Below are 27,996 nucleotides of genomic sequence, written 5' to 3'. Positions count from 1 at the left end.
AGTACTGGATTTCTTTCAGCTGACTGCTAATAACCTGGCAAACATACAGCAGGATATTTTTACATGAATTATATATCCTTATATATATATAATATATATACATAATATATCCTATATATACATATATATATATTATATATACCATCTTTTTCTAGGTAACTTAAAGTAAGGTGTTGAATTTTTGACAAATCAAAAGGTTTCAAAATGAGTTTAGAAGTAATTTTCTGAGGCATTTTCTTTCAAATACATTTAGACACCTATCTGATTCTTGAGTTACTTTCTCAGCAGTAATGCACTTAGAATTGAGGATCTGTAGTTTATTCATAAAGTTGTAATTTAAGGTAATCATTGCAGTTGGTACATTTCCAGCTTGTGTTGGTTTTTCCTCCCAGATGACTTCTTTGACTGATAGTTTACTGCTAACGTATGGCAATTATGTTTCTTGGATTTTAAATAGCACTTCAGTTAGAATCTACTAGAGTTTCTACTAGATTTGCCCATTTTTAAAAAAATAAACCATTTTTCTGATGTTTGTAACATTTCAGATTCCTTTGTTACTTGTTTAATAGCTGTTGGATTCTTCATTTTAAAGCTGTATTAATCAGGAAACTCAAAATGTCTTTCCTAATTTGTTGCTTGTTACTATGCCAAACTCTGTCTCAGCAAATTTTTCATTACAACTCAAATAGAAAAAGTGGGAAGTGAGAGACTGGAAGTTTGGTACCAAACACTACACTGAAGCTGATTGTGTTTCCTTTAAAAGTCCTTGCTGTTCCTGTATATAAGGCCTTGACCTTTGTAATTGGTTTTGACAGCAAGTAGTAATATTCCAAATTGTTCCAGGGATATGATGTTCAGAAATTTGATAAAGGCTTTCAAATGCTTTCATCAAACCCAAATATCTATGGTGAGAGATTTTTGCTGTTGTATGGTCTCTGTTATTGCTGAGTTGAAGGTGATCAATGTCTAAAGTCTAGCCTGAACTCCACCTCGGTCACTTCCATTACTCAGCCTTAAAAAGTTTTCCTGACTCTGCATGTACTAGAATTGAGTGATTTTCCTAGTCTTCTTCATGTCAAAATTTTTCACTTCCCTAATCATGATCTTGATCTTCCCCTTCAGCTTTTCTTGATTTTAACTTTCTATTTTTTCTTCTTTGTGACTGGAAACACTGCGCTGCTTTGGATATTTAAATTCTTTTACGAAAAGATCACTGGGTGTTTTGGCTTTTGTGATTTTGTTTTGTTGTTGTTGAAGTTTTTTGTTTGGTGTTTTGGGGATTGGTTTGGTTTGGTCGGTTGGTTGGTTTGTTTGGGGTTTTTTAACATTGAGCATTTACTAATACTTGAAAAAATCTGTTGCTTTTTTACTTAAGGTCTTTCTACAGTTCCCTGTTGTGTTGAATAGCACAATGTTGTCAATTAAAAACTTGCTAAACGAGATTTTACAACTTGACAGTTTTAATGATATCCTTAATGGCTGAGAAAATGTTTTTAAGTATTCTTGGTCAATATTTACAAAAATATGCTCATAAATAATTATAACTATGCAAAAATTACTACAGAGAATAAAAAAAATATAGACATTATTGTTTTGAGATAATAGGAAAAAATAAAAATCCATCATTTCTTAGAAGTTTTTGAATGTGGTCAAAATGCATAATGAGAAACTGTTAAATCTGGAGCCACATTTACTACAGTTGATTCTGACCCAAAACAGACAGAAGTTTCAAGATAAAAAAAATATAACTTATTTATCAGTTGTCATATTGGAGAATTTTATCTTTGCCTTCTCTTCCAGTTGCAGCCATCCTACAAGTACATACAGTCAGTTTTCATTGCTTTATAGTACAAACTGTACAAGAACATGGAAGTAAATCTAAACAGCTCTTAGAAAAATCAATAAATACTGTTTCTAGATGCATGACTCAAATATTCATCATCCTCCAAGGCTCTTTTTAAAATCACTCTCACAGAGATTTTGGCACCATGAGAACTCATTGACCTTTGCATTTGACTTTTTCATTTTGAAATACTTAAGTTTACAGTTTACAGTTAAATGGATGGTAGACAAAGATGGAAGATGTGCAGTGCAAATAGTTTCTCTCAGCATTACCAAGAGAATTACTTAGACATGGCATTGTTATCATACACAAAATATCACAAATATAGGATTAATGGTTAACCATGAAGTGTGAGTCATGAAGCTTTCTGCTGGTGCTTACTTCAGTGGCTGTTTTCCACTGGTGTAAGATGTGAGAAGAAATATAATTTAAGGGATTTCTGTTTAAGGATCTAATTAAAAAAAACCCAACAAACCAAACAGAAAAAAAACCCCAGCAGTCTTTGTCTCTGAGAAGAAATTGTCAACAGTTTTGCTCTATGCTCTCAGCTGAATTTAAGAACACATAATCATGTCAGTCCAGTGTCTTAGGCTGCAAATGGGGGTTTTGTATTACTGCATTTTTATTTTATTTTTATTTTTTTCCTAATAAAGAATCATTATTCCTACTTCCATAGATATTGCCTGACAGCCCCTTAATTTCAAAATAATTTGAAGGGAAGGGGTTTACATTCTTCTTCATTTCAAGGGAGGCCCCTGCCTTCCTTAGCAGACACCTGTCTTTTCAAACCAAGACATCCAGATTTCACGGTAGTTTGACTGTGGAAATGAGACCATTTTATCCACACTCCATCTCATATTTTAAGACTGCTAAGTAATAAATTTCTCACTTCATTCACTTTTAGGTCACCTTATGCTGCCACGTCTGTGGCACATTTGCTTTTGAAAAGTAAAAAATGTGATACTGATGTCAAATTTCTATGCATCTGCTTGCAAATAATTTGTAGTTCCTTTATAACCTATCTTGTTATCTGGAACATCATAGAGGAGATCCTTGGAGCAACTGCTACCAGCTATCTTAAAAACCAAAATTCATTTAAATATTTTTATAGTAGAGTGTTCTTTAGAGTCAGGGCTCCAAGTGAGTGGATCTGCATGCACTTCCCAGCACAGTCACCTTCTAAGGCTGATTTTGATTCTGCCAATACTGAGTTATGTCAATTTAGTTCCAGAAATGTCAGAGAAACTGCTGTGGGATTATAACTGCTGTCATTCCACAAGTACATATCTGATGAGTACCAGCTTCCTACAGAAAGGAAAAAAATCCTCTGAGCTCATTTTAAGATATCTCCTAAAGTTTGACTGTATTTTCCATTGTACAGAAAACTGTTCTTTCCATTTCATAGGCATATTATCTTCCCAAATCTTCTCTCAGCACAACCTTTCAAACATCAGTAAAGTACACAGCACATTTCTGCTAAGCACAAGCATTCTATGTATTCCCACTGTAAGCATAAAATTAATTCCATGGAAACAGAAAGACACCACTTCAAAATTGGAGTAACTTAGGTTAAAACCATAACTATCAAACATAAAGAAAGGAAGTGTAACAAAATTAGCGTTGTCAAGCAGTAGGACCAAGGACTGAGACACTCAACAAATTTAGAAATATCACATACCAACTGAATGAGGCACATAAACAGTTACAGGAGTGATGGCACAGTTTCTTAGAATTCTATGACTCAGCAACATTATTTGGGTTGGCATAAGATTGGATTCTTTTAACAGTTTGTATATTTTCACTTGTCTTATGCAACTGCCATGTGTGTTACCAGGGCTGTTGCTCTGAAACAAATAGAGACTTTTTCCTCTGTTTTGTTGCTTTTGTCTGTGCACTTTTTTTTTTTTTTGTTTAAAGCAAATTTAAAAGTTTCTTGAATAGTAGGAGAAACACATGCTTGCAGTTGTTCTGCTGCTTGAAACATGCCTCTTGCTAATTTTACTTTTTGGTATTGAAATAACTCAGTGGCCAGTACCAGCTTTTGTTCTTTGTTCTAGATGCTTGTAAGTTGTTTTACACAATAAAGAATCCCTTGAGCTCAAAAAGGCATGAGGAGATCTTCCCTGACATTGTTAAGAATATTCTAGATACCTGTGACCCCAAGGGAACAGGCAGGTGTGGGGCCTAGATCTCTCAGCAAATGCAGAGCCCAGGCAGAACTTGCTGTTATTTTTATCAGCACTTTCCTCTTGCTGCAGGCAGAGGAAGGTAGAAGGGATAAATCCTCAAGGTTGTTTCAATCAATTGCCACATTTTAGATAGCAGCTCTTACTGTCTCCACATGTTATTCCATAACAGAACTCTTTCACCTTGGCTGCAGAGGAGTTAGGCTCAGCAACATCCCTGAGTTTTCCTCAGGTGCTAACCTTGTAGTTCCATGAGTAACACTGAAAGTGGCTTTTTTACTTTCAGAGATGCTTGATGGCGATTACCTTGTAGAAAGACAGAAAGTCCAGGAGATAATCTGGGCAATGCATCTTTCCAAAGTATCCTTACTTGGATACGTTGGAAAATGCACACTCACAAAGGAGAGTTTGGGGGGCAGGGATGGTGGGGTGTTATCTTTGCTCTGAATTTGGTCTGAGGCATAACTTGATCCTGCTTTTCAATTTGTTTTTCAAGATACCCCATGCATATATTTTAGGGGTCTATCACAATTATGTTATTCAAATAATTCATTAAGATTGTGACCCCTTGAAGAAGCATGGTCAGGCATTTTTCACCCTATTTCTGGAGTGCTCTTCCACACTGTTAGATTTTCTTACTGTGCAAAGATGTTTATTTGAAATTTCCATATACATTTTTCAGGATTAATTAACGGGAGGCTGTAAGGAGATTCAAAGAAGCAAAGAACCTCCTAGTCCTTGCATGTAAAATACAATGCTGATGCAACAAGCCTTTACACACTTAAAACAGGTTAAATGATGTTCAAACAGGTGGCACACTTACTAGCTGCCATTTTTCAGCAAGTGCTCCATCTCCTCTGCTGAGAAGAACAAGCCTGTTTCTGGTGCACATTAAATGTTGTACTGAAAGCATGTTATCCTAGACGTCTCAGTGAATTATTAACATGCCATCATGTCAGGTGCTCTTTGTCCCATTTTTCTCTCACTCACTTCTGATAATTAGTGGAAATTCCACATTCAAGAATACTGCCTTTGTTAAATGCCTCTGGGATGAGGTAAGGCTACAGGATTAATTCCAACATTTTACAGACCTAGACATAGTTTAGCAAGTAACAGCTCTGAGAGGTGAAAGAAGTAGATTACTCACTTTTTCTCTCCTCTCCAGCAAACCCCAAGTATATGAAATTTAGATGAGCTTTTAGTGTGGCACTTACTAGGCTTGATTCATGTAATGTATTCATGTACATTACAGGCTTTCGCACTATAGACTGTAGGAGAATCACACCTTGTTCAGATCAAATGGGGCCTGGATTAAAGTTAATATTTCTATGTCACTCTTTCATAGACTTTTCTATTATCCCCCACTTCAACAAAAAACTGGATGATAAGATCACAGAGGTTCTTCCTGACTTTGGGATGAGATTTTCCGTTCTTCCCACATTGGCACACTTGTCTTACAAATGAATCTCAGGGTATTCAGTATATAAGGGTATTGAGACACAGAAAAACCAAGGAGGATTGCATACCAGGTATTCTCAAAAAATGTGTGACAAAAGAATAGAGGAATAAAAGAACAGGAATCTGTGAATGCAAAATTCTCCTCTATAGTATAGTTTATGCAGTTAGTTGCTTGTCTCAGGGAAGAGTGGATATACAATTCTGCCATGTCAAAATTATAGTATTTGTGAACATAGCAGCTTGTTACTAACAGGTACATATAGCAAAGTGTCACTGAGAATCTGCTGAAGGGTTTACATGGAATTGAAATAAGACTTTCAAGCGCTGTGGCCACATTAAGGCAAAATTAGAAGGCAAACCCCACCACTGCAAGGTTTTCCAGGTTGTAAGCAACCTATGCCTTCCAGTAAGCAGTGATTTCTGTTTCTGATTACGTTGGCAATGGCTTTACCTAGACTGAAAATATGTTATCTATAGTCTTATAAGTGCTACTGCCAACTAAAACCCCAAATTTAGGTTAATGCTGCATTCTCCTCTTGGTTTAGGAAAAAAGCTCCTAGAGCTTTGAAAGGAAAATACTTTTATCAACTCTTGTATATCCTTTCTCTGTATCTGTACATATATAGAGCTATATTGTACTATGTTATAGTATGGCTGCTTTTATTTTTTCCTTCACATGTCACATTTCCTTCAGTGATGTGTTTCCTGAACTTATCTCTGACTTATTTTTGCTTTTGAGTCCAAACTTAAATTCAGATTTAGACTTATGTGTGATTCTCAAGCAAGACATACAACATCAGTTTTCCTACTTACCTTTTTCTGCAAAGAGAAGGGGGTAAATTTAGCATCTTTCATATTTATGCAGCCCCAAAATTACTTAAATGTTTAGTGTGCTTTCTCAGGAAGACTTTCTGAACAACAAAAGAGAAAAGATATCATAGAAGAGAGAACAGCAGAAAAGAGAATTTTCCCCTCTCCTTTCTTAGTACTGATTTTAGCAGTAAAAATGTATGCTAAACCCACTAAACAGAAAGATACAGCAGTAATAACAGGACAGTATTAATGGGGATCAGTTTGATGCAATATGTTGCATTAATTGGGAAACCGCCCCATACTAGGTTTCTGCTCCAATTTTTCTCTAGGACAGGCAGCCAGAATTACATCCAGTGCCTTTAGTGTTGCCCAATAACCATAAATCCTTCCAAGTCCTGTGTAAAATGCAGCTAGCCAGCTTTCTGAGGATCCTTCCTGTGCTGGGATTCTCAAGCAGCGAGAGTTACCACAACCATTGACCTTTGCAGAAAGTGTACTTGGGAGAGGTGGAGGTTGTGGTCAGCTGTGGCCCACATAGGTCTCCAATTCCTTCAGTGAACCTTCTGCCATCAGAGTCCTCCAGTTTCCACCATCAGGCCCAGCACTTGTGATCCCTTGCTCTAAAGGAACATCAAGTTCCTTTTAGCTATCATTTCCCTTAAGGTCCTTGTTCATCTGCCAACAGCCTTTATTGTATGTGATGACTTGTGTAAGGTCACAATTCATATGGTGAAAGTAACAACTTCATCAATAAGGCATGAAAAACTGATCAGACAAGCATTCTGGCTTCTATTTGTTCCTGTATGGTAAATTACATAGTGATGTGCAAGTAGAATGAAGAACAATGGAATTGGCATGATCAATTCTTTGATTCCTTAAGTGTGGCCTCCTTGCCTGTCACATTAGGGGTAATGATCAAAGAAGAAAGTTTAAAGTAAATGCAAAGAAGCAACTATTACATAAGCTCCTTTTAGCTACGTGCAAACTTCCCCCTCCTTTACTCAAACTACGTTTGTTCAGCAGAGTGTATAGCGTGTGATTTTTGTGAAAAAGGCCCACCAAACTAAAAAGTCCAGCTGCCAGCACAAACTCTGCACCTAACAATCAAATGGGCTCTTGCGTACCTGAGACACACAGCTGCAAGTAGGGGAAAAAAAGTGTAGCAACAAGAGTACTACAGTGAATATGAGTGCCATTCTTTGTGGTTCAATCTTTAAGTAGCACTTCCATTAGTTGGGTAAAATCACCTTATTATAAATGTTGGTTCAGCTTTGGTTTGAGTAATTCTGATTTGAATAAATCTGCACAGTTCTGCTTTGTGAGGACTCTATTTTACAAGGTTTCCTAAAATCAGTTTAATAATTTTGATGCAGTTTCTCTTCTACTCATACCTAGGTAACAAAACTGCTACTATATTCAATACTTTTGTGGACTGTCTTAACAAAGTCACAAAAGAGAAAATTGACATTGGAACTAGAAAATTTTACCAAGCATTCTTAGGCTTCTACAGAAGGGTTGGAAAAAAATATGTATAATAGGAATGCAGCCTTCACTGATTTTAAACTTCCAAGAGAAAAACTTCCAATTTCTTTTAAGAACTGTTTTAACTCATTGCATAAAGGTTTCATGCAATAATGGAGCCATGTAACACTATTCCAACTTCTTCAATAGATAAGCTGGCTCAATATTACTGTTTTAACTTTCTTCTCTAGGAACTTCCCTCATATACTACTAATATAACTTCCATTAAAGTATGCTTAGTTTTCTTCCAGTCAAAGAAAACTACAGCTTAATTTCAATTGTGCAAAGTGGGGCTTAACAAGTGAAATCACAATGCTGCCAGTCCAATATGGCACACATATCACAGTTGCAGAAGCTACCTTGGGTTTTATTTTTCCAAAATATTTTAGCCAGGATTTTCGGGAGCAAAGAAGGCCAGCTCACCCGTTCATGAGCTTAATCAATCTCACTCTGTCCATTCCTGGAATAGCTGAAGCTAGATGTTCTACATGCGGCCAAGCTTGAAGTTTGCCCACTGATACATTTTTGATCAAAAGGGAAAAAAGTATAATATTGTGGAAATGGTTGTATTTTGTTCTATCTACCTAGATATATTTGTAATGCTTTGTCCTGTGTACCTAGCTGCAACCATGCATAAGGTTTGCATTTTTTAGTTATAACAAAGGAATGTTGGAGTGTTTAACTAGACACATAGAAAGGTGTTCTTTGTTACAGTTCACTGAACTAACCCATCATGTTTGTGAATCATTAATGATACTGACTGCTGTGTAAATTTACTTGGGTTGTAAATCTATAAATGGCATGGGAAGATGCGGTAGAATGATTTTTCATACTTAGCTTTTAAATGAGAACATGGTTTTAAGGAACATGAAGGAAAAATATAAATTAACATTTTGGAAGAAGACATAGGAACCTTAAAAGAGATAACATTTTTCATTCTGTAAGATTAATTTTACCATTCTGCTTCTTGTAGTTCATTGCAGCAAGTGAGTATAGACAGCCATGCCCAAGTTGTCCACTTTAAGACTATCCATTATGGGAGAAAAAATTTAAAACTGCTTGTCAAGAAGTCATATTTAGAGCGGGTAACAGACACAGTCTAAAAATTAGGGAATTCAAAACATGTATGATACTTGGAGTTACAAAGTAATCCAAGGTAGGAAACAACAAGTCTGAAAGAGAAGCATTTTCTTGAGGATCATGGCAAGAATTTTCCTGAGGAACATGGTCTAGGAAAATAGTCAGTTTTATTTTCATATAGACATCCTCACTCTTATCTGCAAATATAAGGTATCGTGTAATTAGGTGCAGTAAGTACAAGTAGCTAAATATTCAGAATGGAAGAATTATGTTTATTTTTTTCCCCTGTTATTGAAGGATATTGCTGTACATAAAGTTTTATTGAAGTATTTTCCATTAGGGCAGAAATTATATAAATTCATTAATACAGTGGGCTTTGGCACAGTGGGCTTTGGTACATGGGACCAAATCATTTTTAATCACAGCTGTAATTAAAAATGCAATGAATTAACATCATCTCTCCCACCCCCCAAATTTTTATCTTGTAAGAATTTTTGATGTTGCAAAAAATAATTCTGTTCTGAAATAAGAAAACCCCAAACAACAACACTTTATCAAATGAAAAGTTTAGATAACTTTCATTCAGAAATTATTGTTCTTTGCAGGAATATACCTGGCACATAATGACATAATAATGACTATTTTTCTATCGGATAGTTTTCAGGACATCATGATACACTGGTCCAGCTCAAGCACACAGGAAAAAGCACATGGCTTTGAGATATATTGAGCCATGTTACTTTCCACTGCATGTGGAACTTGTATACTTCTTGTATATTCTCATTTTAATAGCTCTCCATTAAAAAAAAAAAAATTGGAACAACCAATTTAGCAACTCTCAGTTCTTCATGGTAGCTTTTAGAACTCACTAACAACATTTGCTAAACCATGGATCATATTTCCTATATTAAATTAAGATGCAGGGTAAATAAGACTGCACTGGGCAAAGCATATTTTTAGCAAAACTCTATGGGATCACATATGTAAGTGTCAGCAACTGTGTGCTTAGTAGTTTTTTATCTGCTCATGGTTGACACAGAGCCAACCATGTCAATAATTTCATAGTAAGATCAACTAGGACCATTATTTTCAAAGGTCTCTTTACAGTCCTGTAACAGGATTTTTCTGCACTCAATTATTTTATTTTGTATTTTTGATTTCTAGCCCAATATGTGGGTGTGGTGTGAAGTAACTTCTTATCTCCTAAGCATGTTGAGTTTTCAGGATCTATTTTGGACATAAGCAAGCATCAACTTCTGTCTCGGCCTTTTATTTTCATATTGTCTAATGCAGTTTAAAAAATACTCTGAAAAAATTTAATTGCTTGAGTACATTAGAAGCAATAACCAAAAAAGCAAAATACCTTGATATGTTGTACTGTCAAATCACATGACCAACGAAGCCCATAAAAATTGAAAATTATCACAGCACAAAAATAGAATTAAATTTTGTTCTTTTATTTGTGTCTCCACCCAGGGTGTAAACACACATCCAGGCATTCATTTATCTCTACAAATCTCTAGCCTCACCAAAATAATAATTAAATCCAGACTTAAAACTCTGAGTTAAGTGAATTTTTTTGAGAAATCTCCAAGAGTTTGTTTCCTATTTATGTTTCTAATTCTATAAACCCATACAAATACTAGTAGTTTTATGGTGAAGAACAGTGCCTGGAGCAGTTCTCTTTAAAGGCATCTCACAATAATAGGTTCTACAGGTAATGTAATGGAGTTACAATTTTCCAGTTTTATTTTGTACCATGCACACACACCTTTCACTTTTACCTTTTACATAAAACAGAATGTTATGAAACAGGACAAAAACAACTTATGATTGTATGAAAAATAACTGTAAAAAATCACAAAACTACACATACTAGTAAAGCAAAAGGTGTAACTCTTTTGAATTTTTGTTTTTTTCATGATGTGCAACAGACATTTCTTTAGAGCAAGATATATCAGCCAGATATACAGTATGGCACATTAAGATCATATGTATATATGTAAGCATGTATAAATATGTAGATTACTCTGTAACCTTTAGGAAAAACATAATCCCACTTTCTCTCCTCACCAAAGTGCTTTGTGTAAAAACTATTACACAAGATGCTGTTTTCTGTACAGATGCTGCTTTCTGTACAGAACAAAAGGATTTCTTTTTCTTAAATAAAAACTCAGATAATTTTAACTTGTGGTTTTTTCTTTTGCTTTAACTGCTTCAAGGAATTACATATATATATACACATACAAAAAGCCCCAAACCAAGAACAAAATTTCAGACAAACAAGAAAAAAGTGCCGTTTAAAAATTCTGCTATAAAATGACACAGGGAAAACAGGGAATAAACAGTTAGAATGTAATTTTTATATTCATTCACATCTTTTCAAGAAAAGCTGAAAACCATATACAGTGTGAGAGATGGCCTCAGCACTGCCATTCTTCAGCATCTGGTAGTAGTAAACCACAATGCCTACATGTTTGTGTGTACACACACACAGAAAGGGAGCCTCCAATCTACACGTGCACTCTCATACACTTCCACTTGTACACATGCACTTTGAAACTGTATTTTAAACTCCAGTGTAGAACCATTTCTAATGCAGGTATAAATAGACCACTGAGTCGGGAAAGAGTTACATTGCATAAAAGAATAATTGTAAATAATTTATTTTGAATATTGTTTAATGTCTGTAGTCTAAAATAACTTCATCTCTTAGATATGAATCCCTTTAGAAAGTTAACAGTACAGCAAGTAGAATAACAACACAAAACTCACTGAGGCACAAGTATTTGCAAATAACTCAGTTATGCAGATAACCCACAAAATTGTATTTTTTCAAGCACCATTTTTGATTGTGACAAACAGGATTCCCTACTTAAATATCCAATATACATGAGATACAATGAGGCTTTTTATGCAATTGCCCTCAGCGATTAAATTGATGTCTTGAAGTCAGTCCAATTTCCAACTCCAAAGAGAATAATGAAATAATAGTGAGGAATCCTCTTTGTCTCTGAATGAGAAGTAAACAAAGGCCTACCTTTTTACAAACTGGTAGCCCATATTCATGTGCTTGATTTGACTGTTCTCTAGGGCCTTCTTTTTAAGATTAAGGCTCATGGAAAGTTGTAAATATATATATATATATGTATAATATGTATGTGAAAGAATGAATTAATTACTTGCAAAAGTTTCCTTTATTGAAGGTAACTGATGAACGCTCAAGTTGAAAATGCCCTTTTGGAATTCTGTGCTCCCACCTTCCCTTTGGTCAGCATGTTTCAAAATGGATAATTCCCCAACTCTACAGAACAACTTGTACATTCAGATACTAGAAAAAATATTTCAAGAAGTTTAAAAGTCAAGGTGGTACAGATCTGAAGATAGCAACAGTATTTCAGTTTTGTAAACAGCAATGGACAAACTCTGGACAACCATGTGGTTAAAAGAATTTTGAAGGATTTATATATAGGGAAGTATACAGGTACATGCATATGTCCACACATAGTCTGATCCTGCCCTTGCTGAATTTGGTGGAACAAAACACAATTCCATACATTTGAAATTGAAGTGTTCGTGAGACTAATTATTCCTATTGAAGTAAGTTACACTTGTGTGGTGACCACAGAATGGGCTTTAAGGCAGTATAAAATTAAAGCTCTATTAAAAAGCAAAATTTGCAGTCAATGCACATTATACAAAAGGACTGTCTGATTGCATGTGTATAGCTGTGAAGGATGCCTGGTGTCTTTTAATCCAATGCAAATCACATATGGTAACATCTAGACCTCTTAGTGAAAGCTGGACCAGAGGGACACATTCTCTTGTGATGTGAGAAGCAGAATATATAGGGGAAGAATTTAGCACAGAATTAGCTGCATTTTAATCCCTTCAGTTGTACTTCATTTATGTGCATGGTTTATCCATATATTCTATGTATCAGATGGAAACCACTCCATTAAATATTTAAGCAGATGACTGCTCATAAGAATATACTTCCTGAATACAAACCTCAAAAGATTGCCAGTGTTCACAAACACCTGGCCATAAATTAATCTATTCCACATAACTGCAGATTAAATTATGAACTGGACCCAAACTGGATTTAACAAGTCTCAAAAGTTTGCCAGGAAAAACAAAGGTTGTATAAACCTTTTTATTTTATCTTTTTGGAAGAGTTATTTCTGAAGCATAGTTATGGTCCAGTCTGCAAGGATGAACTTTTCTGCCCTTACTCTATCAGGTTATGAAAATATTATGATGTACACGACACAGTAAGAAGTCCACATAATGGATGAACGGGAATTAAAACCTAAAAACTCAGTCTTACTAATGTAAGAGCTGTTCTCAAGGCATCACAATGATGACATCTCCAAAGAAAAATACTAGTTTTAACTCATAACCTTGTATGTTTTATGAAGGACAACCTAATTTGCTTGCATCCTGGACTAAATTTGAGGACCTTGAGCCTGACATTGATCAGAAAAATCAAAACCACCAAACCAGTCCAGTTTTATCTTTCTAAGTAACCAGAGGAATCATAGTACACTTAAGAGTAGTTCTTTCTGAAAATGTGTTATGGAAAAATATTAGGACAACCAAAATTTAGTTGAATTAGTACAGACACCTTAAAAAAAAAAAAAAGAAAGTGGAATTTAAGGAAGAATCTTTCCCACAAAAGATTTTAAATCTTCCTGACAAAGACTATAGCACATACAGCAACAATGCTCTACCATCTAATTAAAAAGCAACTGAAAGTTAAAATGCATTTATGCTTATCTGGCAGATGTGCTAAATAGACACAAAGCCCACATAACTTCTTGTGTATTTAAACCACCTTTTTCTTGCTTAAAGGGTCAGAATTAATATTGGGAAAACAATAACAGCTGTACTGTGTGACTTAAAATAAAGAGGGAAGGAAAGGACACCTAGCCTGAGGCCTGTAAGAAATTCTCTACCAACAACCTATGATCCAAAAAGCCACACCAATGCCTCCAATAGGTAGTGCCTACATATACGTCTAACTGCTCTCCCTTTTGGAAACTGGCATGTGTTCCACTTTGGAACTATCATGTGCAGATAGGTTGTGCAAAAACTGTATGCTTTGAAATGTTTGTAGTATGCTCTGGTTTTGCTTTTCCTTTTTTGAAAAAGGAATTTTCTAAAGCTGTATTCTTCTGTAAGTGCAGCCATCCAGCTTGAAAGGATTACAGCCAACAACCAGTTTTCTTATTTGGTCTCTGAATTCCCTTTGAGAAATTAAAAGAAGAAATAATTTCAAAAGTATAGTTGCTGTACCACAGATGAGAAGAAAAGAAACAATTGCTAAGGTTTTGGCAAAGCTTGCTTTCTCCAAACATTCTCCTTCTCAGTTGGCTGCTTGATTAAATGAAGAATGCTTGCTAATTGCTTTTTTCCTCCCCATTATGTATGTATATCTAGTCATATCCCCATACATACATGGCAGTTTCATGGAGAGAAAAAGTTTGTAGGGAAATAACAGAAGGGCACGATGAAACAGAATCAAGTTCTTGTAACTAGATATACATTACTTTAGCCTTCAGTGTATACAGAAGAAAGCTGGCTGGAACAATGATCCACTGCATTTACTTGTAGGAAACTGCTGTCCTCTGGCATGCTGCAAGCGGAATCACCAAAGATACCTACAGACCCTGCAGGAAAGTCATCCACTGGGAGAAGAAACAAACAAACAAACAAAAAAAAGCCCCAGTTAATAAGTAGGATAAGTATATAATGAAGTATGTCCTAATACTTATGCACAGAACTGGAAATGGTTTTAAATAAAATACACAAATAAAATAAACAAGCCAACATATGTATGAAATTAATTACACAACTTACTGCTTACCAAGGGAGGAATTTTCAGTTGTCTCAGAAACAAGTCTGAAGTAGAGCAGATTTCATTGCAACTAACACCTCCCCATTTAATGGGTGTTAAAACTGTGATCATTTTAAAAATAAACTTCACACATGTTTAACAAATTTCATCATATTGAACACAGGATAAAAGACAAGAAAATATTGTAGAATATTGCCATAAAGTAGACCCTGGCACAGAAATTACTACCTTTTAAAAGTGACAATAGTAAGCCTAAGAATAACTTAGACACACTCCCATCTTTTGGATAACATGTTTACATACTGTGAGATTCCTCTTTGTAATTACAGGTGCACTGTATTTGCAATACACTTCTGAAGGACCAAGACATAAAAGGGACTTGAAAGCACAATAGATGTTAAGTGGATTCATCCTATGTGGAAGGACAGTAAAAGACCTGGGCATTAGTTGAGCACTAAGATTAGGCTCACTGTCTTGTACTGATCCTTTGCACACAGATCTTTCAGCCTTCCAAGCAGCATGCAAGCCCCTTAAGTACTTTTCATCTAGGGACAGACTAAGTTACATGCACATAGATGAGTGTGCATCCAGGCAGTTTTTGTCATGGAAACACGAATAAATGAAATTCAAGACTTACAAAAACCAAACATGCACCAAGCAAAATCAGTAGTTTGAATAATCTCAGGTCCCTGCCACAATATGTGGAATGGAGTGGAGTGGCTGCACAAATATCACAGAGGGCTCAATGGACTGCATTTCAGCTCCAATACACAAGCCAGAGACTGTCTAAGCCCCACAGGCTATAACCTTGAGAAGCCTTCAACAGTGCTCAGATGGCACACAGGCCGGTGGTTACTGTCACCTATGGCAAATTCCAGCCTCCAAACACCAACTGCTCCATGAAGGTCTGAAAACTATCTCCTCTTTGTAAAAAGTCAAATCTGTCATGACATGTCCCACCCAAATGCCAAATACACAGCTCATGCACATCTGCCAAAGTTCACAAACTCTACACCATCATACATGGAGTGACCAGCTGTTATTTACCTTTGATACCAGAATGATCTGAAAAACTTCCATGGAAAATGCCAAGCCCTCCCTGGCCTGCTGATGTGAGTGCTGAGCAGTCAACAGGAGGAGCCATATTGCAAGAAACACTGTCTTGTATGCTCTTCTGAGTGTCAGTATAATGTGGAGGGCAGAAAGTCTGAAGCTGCCCATAAAAACCTAGAATGAGAAGAAGGCCATCAGTAAAATAACTGGACAGAGATAAAAAGGATAGTATATGGAACCATGGCCATGAGAATGAAAAAAACCTCAACTGCCCTACCACCAGGTCTTCAATAACATTAAACAAATAAAGCAGTATTAATATGATGCTCCCTAAACTTCCTCAGGTTCCTGCTAGTTTCTAACACAATCTACTATATGGACGTCCTGATTCCACCATGGCTTGTGAGAGGCACTGACTGGCTAGAAGCTGAAACTTTTCAGGACATTTCTCCCTTTCCTGTGCAATCCTGTGTCTGAACTGGTACTCTCCAGAGTCACACTGTGCATCTGCCTGAAAATCTAAGATAATGCTAAATTCAAAAGGAAAGAAGATTATGCAAGTAAAGTCTGAATAAAATCCAAGGATCTATCACTGATGCCAAGACAGCTGGCTGATAGTAGGGTCATGCATAGAGATGCTGAGCAAAAATTTTTTATGATGGAAAGAGAGCACAGAAAAGTAGTGTAACTTTCCTACATACAAGTTCTTTTCACAATTAGGTGTCAATTGTCCATCTTTTAAAATAGAGAGTCATAAACAAGAAATAAGCATATGTGGTTCTCTTCCCCTCAGTTATTTAGCACTACTCTAAATGTCTTTGTGAGCATCTGCAGTGCATCAAGCCACAGTGCAGAGGTCTTAGAACTGGAACCCAGCAAAATCTCCTAACTTGGTGTCTTTATTCACACAGCGTCATGCCCAAGATATTCTACAATACAGCTGAATGTAGGATAACATGAAACCATATCCAGTTCAGCAGACCCTGACCATACTTGAGATATCTGTTAGGGAACTAACTGTACCATCAGTTTTCTGTGTTGTCATGCAGCACTGGAAAAACAACAAAAAAAGGCAAACAGGTTGGCTAAAAAATTTCCGGCAACAGAACATTTCAGCTGCAACTCTGGACTGTAAAATTTTGTCTCTTATTAAACTATTTAAAACACACACATGCACAAGGTTATATTAGCTGTGTTTCTTTGAATCAGTACACTACAGCCAATATTCATGATGTCACGGTACAGAAACAAACAGCTATTCTGACATGACAGCATAACCTGCCTAGGAAAGAGAAATATTTTTGAATATGATAGAAGTGTAAACTGTAAGAATTGTTTCTAAAAGTAAGAAGTTCTTGTTTTTTTATAACATAAAGAGTCTTGTTCTGGAGGCTCGTTCTAAAAAGCCCTGGTAGACAGCTCAGCTCAAATTCACTTGCACAGCTGTGGTCCACATACATTTCTAATAGTGTCCTTATCCTATTGAACTGTTGTGGACGAAGATTTCTTTATAGATATGTAATGAATGACTGCCACAATTATAATTTCCATATGGTAGAAAGTTTCTGATGGACATCAGAAACTTCCTCCTCAGTCATCTCTCTGCCTGTCACAAGAAAGAGAGAATAATTTCTCAAGAAAATCATTATAGTTGCCATTCAGAAATATATGCCATGCGTGAGTAGTCTTTGCTTCTATGGCATGTAAAATTCCAGCTGTCTTTGGTCTGAAATACTTCAAGATAGTGTTTCTTTGCAGAATATTTCTGCATGTCCATTAGGCAAATTACACAAACACCATGTAATCGTGTGGTACTACCTGGCTGTGAAGAACAAAAGGAAGAGAAAGAGTAAGAGAGAGGTCCGAGGCACAAACTGTACTAACAGACAGATTTGCAAATGTGGAAAAATAGAAATGTTTTTGTTTATTGAAATCTTATTATTTTTAATTTAAGATAGCTGTTACTAGTACACTTGTCTGTATAGAGGCACTAATATAACTAACTCATATAAGCTAACAATTTTTTTAAAGAAATGACAACTTTTTCTTTTCTTTAAATGAATACTTTGCCTTTTTTTTTTTTAATTTCTTCCATAACTCAGACAGCTCTGGTCATCAGCTTAACTCACAAAGACATGTAAGCAGAGTTACAGACACGATTTTAAAGAACAAACAGATTTCTAGTGCAAAAATGTTCACAGTATCAGATGCATCCAAAAGCAAGTCAGCTTTGCCCATGCCCAAAGAAGTTTTACCTTTACTTTTTAGTTTTAAAGTTTTACCTTTTACCTTTACTACACAGCACAATAAATTTTATCATGTGAAGAGAGAACTTCTGTTGCTGTTCTTTCCTTTCCTACCTAGCACATCTATTCTGGCTTGTGATGAAGAGCAAGCAAAACCATATTCTGGCATCTGCCTGAGGACTCTAGGTGCCTGTGTCCTCAGACACCTGAGAGTAGTTTTTCATGGCTGAAAAGAATCACCAGTACAATACAGGTGCTGGGCAAATTGTTCCAGATTTTCTGTCTACAAACACATATTACATTGGCGTACAACAGCATCTAGCTGGGAAGCTGTCATTCCAGTCTCCAAGTCAGGATAGTTTCAGATTTATGGAATGGCAATACAGTAAAAGATATTACAATCTAATGAAAGGAAAAGAAGAGCTTCACTTCTACAGCTCAGTGAGGCATCTAACATCAATTCTGAACATTCCATGCAGCAAAGGATATTGGGAATTTCACAAGAGCAAGAAAAGGCAATATTTAGTCAATTATGTAATATTAACTGAGGCAATAGAAAGCCCTCTCTGACATTACCGTGTATGTTGAAAATCACTCAGAACAAACAATGAAGGTTGAACTGTAGACAATATTCTTCCAAGGAAAAGACATTTCACAATACAAGTAGTCATTAGACACAAGGAGGCTGTCAGTCTTGGATGGCATAAATATTTCTCTCTAAAGAATAGGACTCTGAGATCACCATGATCTTTTAAGATGTTCAGGCTTTCAGAAACTGTGTCTGTTTAGAACTTGTTTTCTTCAAAAAGCTTTTGGGCAATGAAACTCTTTCTTCCTTGATAAAGCAAATTTATATGGAACTGACAAGTTTAAGCCTACATACTAAGGAAGATTGGTACCATTGTCTACTAGCAGATTGAGTTGAAGTAGCTATAGTTACAGCACTTGAAATTTTGAAAAGGTAGGTTATGAACTGCAGGAGGTAGAAATTAACAGAACTTCCCACAGCCACTTCCTGTATACATAATAGTATGGTGTGGAGATAACTCCATGGTGTTCTTCTACATTGTAGTGAATTGACCAAGGAAGACAGCAATCTTTGTATTGGTCCTGGGAAAACATAAACTCTTCAAACATCTGCTTTTGAGAGAGATAATTTAGGTAAGCCCTTAAGGCACATAGGACAAGGCTTTCAATGTAGTATATATAGGATGAGACAGCTGTGCTTAAGCTGGAGGGAGTACATTCTGACAAAATACCTTGTACAGTGACAACAGGTTACTTGATCTTCAAAAAAACATTTAACACCCACATTGTGGGTGTTGAATTGCACTGTATTGTATCTTTCAATGCAAAATAAAATTATTAAGAGTTCAGTCTACATTGCCTTCACACTAGTTTTAACTGCAAAATTGTTTAGAATTTGAACTTTGAGTTGCTATCTGTGTGCAAATAATTCCTGTCAGTAGTGTGTCTATTTTCAACATAAGCTTTCCTAGGAGAGTGAAGCAGACACAGTAATGATAACATGGGACAAAGTATTGTACAGGTTTAAGGTCCAAGCCCTTGAAAGCCAACCATTTTATGATCTCAGAAGATTAAACTGTATCTTAAATTTGACATGTAACAGGGCTTGAATTCAAATGTGACAGATGAAGGTCTCTACTGGGCCTTCTTCTTGCAAAGAATGATGACCCACACCTTTAGTTTTTTAAAATCCTCTTTGGACTGTAGGAAAGGGAGATGGGAACACAGTAGCATTGTTTTGGCCTGCCTGAAGAGAAGATGCCCAAGGAGATATGAAGGTTGCTGCACAAGCCAGTGCAAGTCCTGTGTGGAGCAACAATTAATCCAGGGTGATTTGTGAATCTCTGGGAGGCAGGATTCTTTGGAAAGTCTTCTACTTTGGAGTAACTGGTTGTATTCCCAACTTCCAGGATTCCTAAAACTCCCATGGCCATGAGGGGAAGAAAGTGGTAAAGCCATCTGTATAACTGAAAGACAATTTTTCTTCCAGGCAAGAAGACAGATCTTAATGTCTCCATGCCTTTCAAGATTATTTCTTGCCAAATGTTCAACAAAAAAGGGAATAAAGTAAAATGTTTTGTACTGTGGCAATAGAAGGGCTAACCTGATCCCTTCAAGCCTTGCACTAGGAATTTACTGCACCTTTTCTGGCACGTTTTCACGTATGACAATGAACTGTATATTAAGAAATTTCACCCTGTACTCTGTTTGCTATACATACATTATTAATGAAATGTCTATCAGAGAATATAGAAAGCCAACTATAACTACTTATGTCCATTGGTGAAGTTCATGTTCTTCTAGTACTGATCAGTGCTGTAAAGAATTACCACTTTGTGGAGAAAACCACCTGCCTCAGATCCTGCTTCTCTGTGGCCAGTACAATATGAAGAATGTAACAGGATTGGCACTTTCCTTTCTCTCCTTCACATTTATGAACTTAGGAAGATGCCTGCTTCTTCTCTTTGCTGAGAGAGACTTCTTACATCAGTGGAAGAAAATAAAAGAAGCCTTGTGTCATGGTTTGACACTGGCCTAATGCCAGGCACCCACAAGAGTTGCTCAGTGACCCTTCCCTGCTATAGCTGCGCAGCAGAGGAAAAAGGAAGAAAAATTAACAAAGGGTTCATGAATGAGATAAGGGTCAAGAGAAAATGCTTCAAGGGCAAAACAGGCTCAACTTAAGGTTGCAAAGTGAAATTTATTACTAATAGAATCAGAGGAGGCTAATGAGAAGTAAAATAAGCCCTTAAAACACCTTTTTCCACCCAGACACTCCCTCCTTCCCACCAACAGTGCAGGGAGACAGGGCATGGGAGTTTTGATCAGTTCATCATTAAAATTTTCTTCCACTGCTTAGGGAGAGGAGCCCTTCTCCTGTGAGTCCATGGGGTCCCTCCTGTGAGACACTGTGAACTTCTCCAGCATGGGTCCACTCTTATAAGCAGCAGCCAAACCACACCTGCTGCAACCTGAGTCCCTCCCACAGGCAGACAGTCTCCCAAACTGCTGTGGCATGGTGACTCTTCCACAGGGTGCAGTTCTCCAAGGATTGACTGCTCCAGCCTGGAAGCAGGGCCCCCTCTCTCCATAGAGTCTCCCACTGGACCACAGCCTCCTCCAGGCATCCACCCACTCCAGCATGGGCAGCTCCCCCACGGGCTGTGGGTGGATCTCTGCATCCCCTGTGGATCCCCATGGGCTGCAGGGGCACAGCTGCTTCACCCTGGTCTCACCACGGCCTGCAGAGGAATCTCGGCCCCAGTGCCTGGAGCACCTCCTGCCCTTCTTTCCCTCACATGTTCTCTCCTCCTCTTCTCTGACTAGAAGCAAAACTGTGCCCACTTTGTTCTGATTTTCTTCTTAAATATATCATCACAGAGGCATTACCAACCTCATTCCTTGGCCCAGTTTTGGCCAGCAGCATGTCCATCTTCAGAGCCATCAGGGATTGCTCTGCCAGACATGGTGGAAGCTTCTGGCAGCTTCTTCCAGGAGCCACCTCTGTGGCCCCTCTGCTACCAAAAACCAAGCTGTGCAAAAGCAATACACCATGCTCTTCTCAGGATGTTTCCTATGATAGCTATAATGATAATTCTCAGGAAGCCTGATCAATAAGCAGAATCCTAAGACCTTTAAAAGTCCAGCCTACTATGTACCTTGTGTCTATAAGTATGGAAAATCACGTATTTAAACAGTTCAGAGGAAACAACAATACTGCTGTCAACTCCTGAAATGTTAAGCTAATTAGCATTCATTCTCCACCAACTAGGAAAAACAAGCAAACAAAACGACCCATGAGCTGATGATTTTTTGCTTTGGCTACAGAAGCAATATACAGGACTGAAGAGAGAGTGAGAGGCCTTGTAGAAATTGATTACACAGCACAAGTGAGAACACAGCTGCAAGAGTCTTCCATGCTTACACAAGAAGAGTTCTCCATCTCCCCATAAGTGTAAGGGACAAAAATATCCTACCTCTTGAAAAGCAAGTTAACACTTATGTGCTAAATCAGGAGGGATTAGAAGTATAACATTAGAAAATTTAAAGCCATCAGAATTTTTTGACATTCTGTGCCAAGAACAGCACTGAAAATCAATATGAAGAGAAACATGTAACTCCATACCAGGATGAAGAACAACTAGCTAAGGCAAGCATTTTAAGGAAGTCTGAAGGCAGGGTTCTGAAGGCTACCTCCTAGGGTTTTTCAAGGAAAAGTACCTTAACAATATCAGTGCCAGTCCCTGAAGCACTTAATTTGAAGATAAGCAAGAGCAACAAACAACTAACATCAGTGATGAAGGTTCTTCCTTCTTACCCTGGATGTGAAAGGCATTTGGCTGAACAGAAGGGCTTTCTGCTGGTTGGTACATCTTCAAAGGCATCCCCGCAAGCTGTGGAAGCTGAGGAGGTTGTGGAGTCTGTCTCTGCATCATGGAATGTTGAACGGTCATTCTCTGGGGGCTGATGTGATGAGAAGGAGCTGGAGCAACAAACCTAGAAGTTCAAAACCACAAAACTGTAAGATCTCCAACACATAAGAGCTAAAGATTGTTTTTACTTTATTTAGATCACTTTAGTTATTTACACAGATACAGACTTCTAAAATAAGAGTGTGCAGCCCAAAGAGAGGTAACATATTTTAAATGGTGACGTATCATTAGACTTGACATGTGGGAAAATAGCAGGCTGAATTGCCCCTTATCATGGAAAACTACTTTTAATCCACTCCTTCTGTGTGTGTGCCTAAGCCATAAATGGAGGAGATGCCTCAAGGGGGACTTGACTTTGGAGCCACTGCCAGCTCTTTATCATAAGCCTTTGTATCAACTTTATTTATCAATGAAGATCTGTTCTTGCTCACTGACAGTGAGAGATCAGTTCAAGTCATTGGCCACTGAGGTGTGAGGTGTTAGGTATTAGGTTCAGGCCCAGGTTTCAGGCTCTAGAAATCTTCGTATGTTACATAGAGCTATTTGAAAATAAACAATCTGATGTCAATATAATGCAGGTAAGGGCAAGTGTTAAAATGCTTCCAGAATCTGACTACATCAACATCTTGATCTGGGCTTAAACTATAAACTTACAAGACTGGCAGAGGAGAGAATGCTTGAGAACAAATCTGGTGTTGCATCTGCCACAGGGGTTCATCACCTCAGGAGGATGTTTTGCACAGCTCTGGCACTACTGGCACTACAAGGATATGCACTATTTTTGAAGATTTTACACAAGATTTTTATAGAATTTAACTTTTTACTGAATTTTTTCAGCATTTCCTTAAAACTGCATACCTCAAAGTATTACAGATAGGTCATGCAATCTTTTTTGCAGAGAGAAAGCTAGGATATTAAAAGCTTCTGTTTGTGCCCCAAACCACCCAACAGACTGATGGGATCCAGCTGGTTCATGAAAGCTCAGGAATGGCTCTGGGCCACATTTTCGTCAATGAGAGGACAGCTGGAAACATTCCCAAACACCAAAAAAACCATGATATTCCCGCAAGAAGGTGAGTGAAAAGTGGCATGTCAAGTCTTGCTGCAGATCAGCCTGTCTCTCCACCACTAAAAATAAGCTGTGAGTCTGCTGAGGAGGAATACCCTTCTCTCTACCCAGCTCAGTGGCTGCTAGGAGGGATCAGTGCCTGCAGTTAACACAGTCTGCCAGTGTTCCAGTCTGTTGCCAGGATCTGGTCCCTGTTGTCCTGAGACTGGACCTCAATATACTAGATTACTTTTTTTTAACCTAATAAAAAAGCATGTTTTTCCTAAAAAAGTGTCAAGGAAGTTTTTATCACACCCTGAAGACAACAGAAGGTGTAACTCCAGTAGCAGCTCTACAGAACACCTCTGGGCAGGATCTAACTGTATTTAAATACAAGTCACTTGAGATCTTTCATGCTGCAGCTAAGAACTGTATCAGCCACATGTTATCTCTATGTGATTTTTACTTCATTTGAAATGTATTTACTACATTTCTGGTGAATCATAATCTACATTTAGAGTGTAACAAGTATCAAGATGAACTTTAGATGATGTACTGCCTATTCAGTTTTCTGTGAGAAGCACATTTTTAAAGCATATTAGGTAGGGTTTGGATGGTCCTGCTGTTAATGTGATATTAACTTCATAAATATATTACTTCAGAAATGCTACATGGGTGGAGGAAATAAAGATGTTACTACCGAACCCCTGAGTCTTTAATGTGTCAAATATTTAATTGTTCCAGATAACTGATACAGAGTAGACTGAAAGACATACCAGGGAGGAAGAGAACAAAGCATGCACATATTTCACAATAATACTATTGTACAAATTTTTTTTAGAAATAGAAATTAGTAGTTATATTGTGATAAAAATATCAGAGATTTTTAAAAGTGCTGTAACTACCTGCTTATATGTCTCCTGAGTAATAACTGGAGTTAGATTTTTGTATAGGAGTCACATAGAAAGACTGTTATCTCCTGCCAGAGACTGAGAGCCAAGCACAGACAGTCTTTAAATACTATGATTATTTTTAACATAATGGAATATAATCCGTTGTGTTTTCAGGATTAATTTGGGAAAATTAATTTCTGAAAAATTATTTTAACCAGTAGCCACTAATGGGAAAAATCCTTTGCAAAACTAAAAGTGGAAAGCACAATTTTACAGATTTACCTTTGATTTAACATCCAAAAAACTTCCTCCCAATAATAATACACTATATTTTACAGCCAGACAGGACTCCTTTTTAGTACACATAAGTGCTTTTATAATTATTTATAAATCAACCTGGCTTACCCATATCCACGACTATAGTTATCTACTTTTTCTTTCCTTCCGCTTAACAAAAGAGAAATTTGTACTTGTCACAGCCCAGATTTGTCTCTGAACAAATCTCATTATATTCCTGGGAGAACACCTAATTTAATTTTGTTCCTGAAACACTCAGGACCAGCTTGTAACCACTTGGAAACTGCAATCAAGAACTACAGTCAGGCCCAGGTGTCAATTCAATCAGGAACCAGTCAGATTTGCAGAAAGTTCCTCTATCCTATGCCTGATCAAAAATCCAAGCAGAAATGTTTCTGAAGCCATTAATTTTTTTCTTTTCCAGTTTTAGCAGTGAAAAAGCATCTTGCTGGGCAATGACTAGATTTGGTAGTAAGCAAGATGGATGATAAAGGTACCAAAGCTTACCTGTTTTGCTGAGATTAGTTAAAATACCACGTACAATGCCACATGCTTTACTGGAGCTAGCACAGTAAACAGTCACTACAACTACATGCACAACGCAAGAAATGTGTGGAAAAAGAAGGGAAGAGGAAATCTAAGAGTCACAATATAGAGTATAAATTGTGTATTTATATAGTGCTTTAATTTAGTTAATTTCATCATGGTTGGCCATCTACAAATAAATCCTTTTTCGAGTGGGGAAACCACCTCTTCTGTCTCTGTAGCCATAATATATATAAGATGTTTTTTCACCTAGAAACCCAAGTGCTTTGCAACTCCTCGATTCATTTCACTGCAACTGAGTATTTTTTAAATTTTTTAAATATTTTTCTCTATATATTGAAAGAAAGGAAACTGCACCTGCATATAAAAGACATAATTTGCCTTCCATTAATCCATGCTACACTATGGCACAAAATGCTACTAACATTAAATATTTGAGACAGCAACTATGTAACTGTGTTGGATGTAGTTCTGTCTTCATTCTTCTTTTTTTTTTTTTTTTCCTCAACTTTGCAATGTAAATTAAAGCATATGCCACCACTCAGACAAAATGAATCCTTATGGTTGCTACAGATATGTTGCTGACGTGGAAATTGAACATTAAAGCTGAAAACCCTGTTTTTCTTTTTTTTTTCCTTCAGAGGCCATAGTTTTCTTTGAACAACTTGTAAACACAATTTATTGACTTGCTGCTCTTTTAATTGGCTGAGTCCTTTTTGCTGAGCTTCAGCAGTTTGGGAACATATCCAGATGTTATGCAGTTCACACAGTAAGGTGATCAGGCTTTCATCTCACTGAGCTGAATGTTTGGCTGGACAGAGGACTGAACTACAAGCTCCCTGTAAGAGGTTGCTGTGTCCAACACTGTCCTGTGCAGTGCTGCGCTTTCTGACAAGGTTAAATTAAGAAAAATCCATGATCATTCCTTCCCGAGTGCCTTTTTATTTCTAGGAAAATCCAGAAAATCTGGGATGATGTCTCCATTCTCTGCTCTGACATTCTTTCTGTGAATTCACATTCTTTGAACTCACACTTTACGCTGTGTCTTAGTGTCTTTACAGATCCTCAGTCTGCTGTCAGTGAAGGAAACATTCTGTTGCAACCCAGCATGGTGAAACCCAGCATATTGCACCATAAGTTAATCTGGCTACCTATCAGTGACAATCAAATAAACCTGCTTTAAAAACACATTTAAGGAAAGCATACCTTTTGCCAGGAACAAAATTGAAAAAATAAGATGTTTTCCCCAAAGTGATGAATATATTCCTTTGACCAAAATAACAAAAGCCTAATTTTTTACCTACCTATGATGCATGTTTCTCTCCAATGATTTCTCTGCTACAAGTTTTGTGAGTGTTTTCGTTTCAGAGGTTTTTGTTTGTTTGTTTTAGTTTGGTTTTTGGGTTTTTTGTTGTTGTTGTCATTCTTGTATTTTTCATTTTTTTTTAAGGAATGCAATCTTCTTGCATAACAGAAATATTTTCGGCAAGAAAACGAATATCTAGCTGAGAGAAGGGATGGCAGAAAGAACAAACAAACTCTCTGACCAGTACCTCATCTTCTCTCTGGTGAGAAGATGAAAGAAGAATTTAAGCGGAATTTAAACTGGAATTTAAGGAAGGGAGCTGTGACCAGGCACCTCTATATATTCATATTAGTGCAGCACTCAAAATTAGTATCAAAAAGCTGGGACAGACAAAGTGTAAATCTGTACATTTATTATTTATGCTCTCTCCTTTGACAAATGAAGTGATTTCTTAGATTCAAACTCTCTAACTGCCTTACACTATGTGTTCTCAGAGTGTTGTACACATAATGAATGCAATGTGAGATGTGTTCCATGTTTGGCTCAGTTTCTCACCTTAATAAGGCTTAATCAAGTCCACACTTTCCCTCCCACCACCTAGAAGAGATAGATTTAAAAGAAACCCTCCCATTATTTCTCTATCCCATGGCATGTGGAAATGTAGGGAAAATGCTCATTTCCTTCTGCTCCTGTCTCTAGTAAAACTGAATCTGCTGTCCAAAAGTGGCACAAGTTGGCCCCCAGCATCAAAAAACAGCCAGGCCAGTTTGAATCAGCTTCAGTCTAACAAATACAGCCTTCTGCTGCAATAAGTGCTGGTCAGCCTGTCCTAGCTCTAAAGTGACCCTGGGCATGCACAGTGTGTCAGCAACTACACAGCACAGAACCACAGAACAGTTTGGGTTGGAAGGGACCTTCAAAGGGCACCTAGTCTGACCCGTACTAGCATGAGGGGCAACAGATGCTCTCCTTGCACTCCTAAATCCTGCAGTCCTCTAAACAATGAGGTTGAAATAAACAGAATGATTCACACCTTTCCAAGTCACTATCTCTGCCATTTTCTCTACTGAAGGTTTGTTCATGTTTTCGCTGTTCTCGTCATACCCATGAAGTGAGGTCACAGCCTACTCGCAAGGCCCCTAGGTGAGTGTACTGTGTTAGATTCAATACACAGATTTTGCCTTAGCTGTTTGTTTAAACATTTCCCTTAGCTTCTGCCCTATGTATTGTAATCAAACCAACACTGTTGTAATACTTTTTTCCTTTTCTGAATTTAAATTGTCATTTGTCACACTACCTAAATGAAGACACTGGAACTTTTTTTAAATCTAAAGCAGTTCCACATAAGGGAATTAGCACTTTAAGCCTTTTTAGAGAGTGTGTATA

General features: G+C 37.1%; 1 protein-coding gene across 1 annotated transcript in view; it reads right to left on the bottom strand.

Moving 5' to 3' along the window:
* Positions 1–10,391: 10,391 nt before the first annotated feature.
* The window catches only part of GLIS3 (GLIS family zinc finger 3), a 159,413-nt gene continuing 141,808 nt past the window's right edge, over positions 10,392–27,996 (bottom strand). The window contains exons 7-9 of the mRNA XM_039730014.1: positions 22,406–22,570; positions 15,809–15,988; positions 10,392–14,591 (exon numbers count right to left, since the gene is read on the bottom strand). Of these exons, the coding sequence (XP_039585948.1) occupies positions 14,455–14,591; positions 15,809–15,988; positions 22,406–22,570 (482 nt within the window). The 3' untranslated portion in view covers positions 10,392–14,454. The remainder of the gene's footprint in view (positions 14,592–15,808; positions 15,989–22,405; positions 22,571–27,996) is intronic.

The sequence above is a fragment of the Passer montanus genome, unplaced genomic scaffold (genome assembly GCF_014805655.1).
Source record: "Passer montanus isolate IOZ18808 unplaced genomic scaffold, ASM1480565v1 scaffold7, whole genome shotgun sequence".
NCBI lineage: Eukaryota > Metazoa > Chordata > Aves > Passeriformes > Passeridae > Passer > Passer montanus.
The sequence above is the reverse complement of the archived record's forward strand: the minus strand, read 5'-3'. Positions and strand labels throughout refer to the sequence as shown.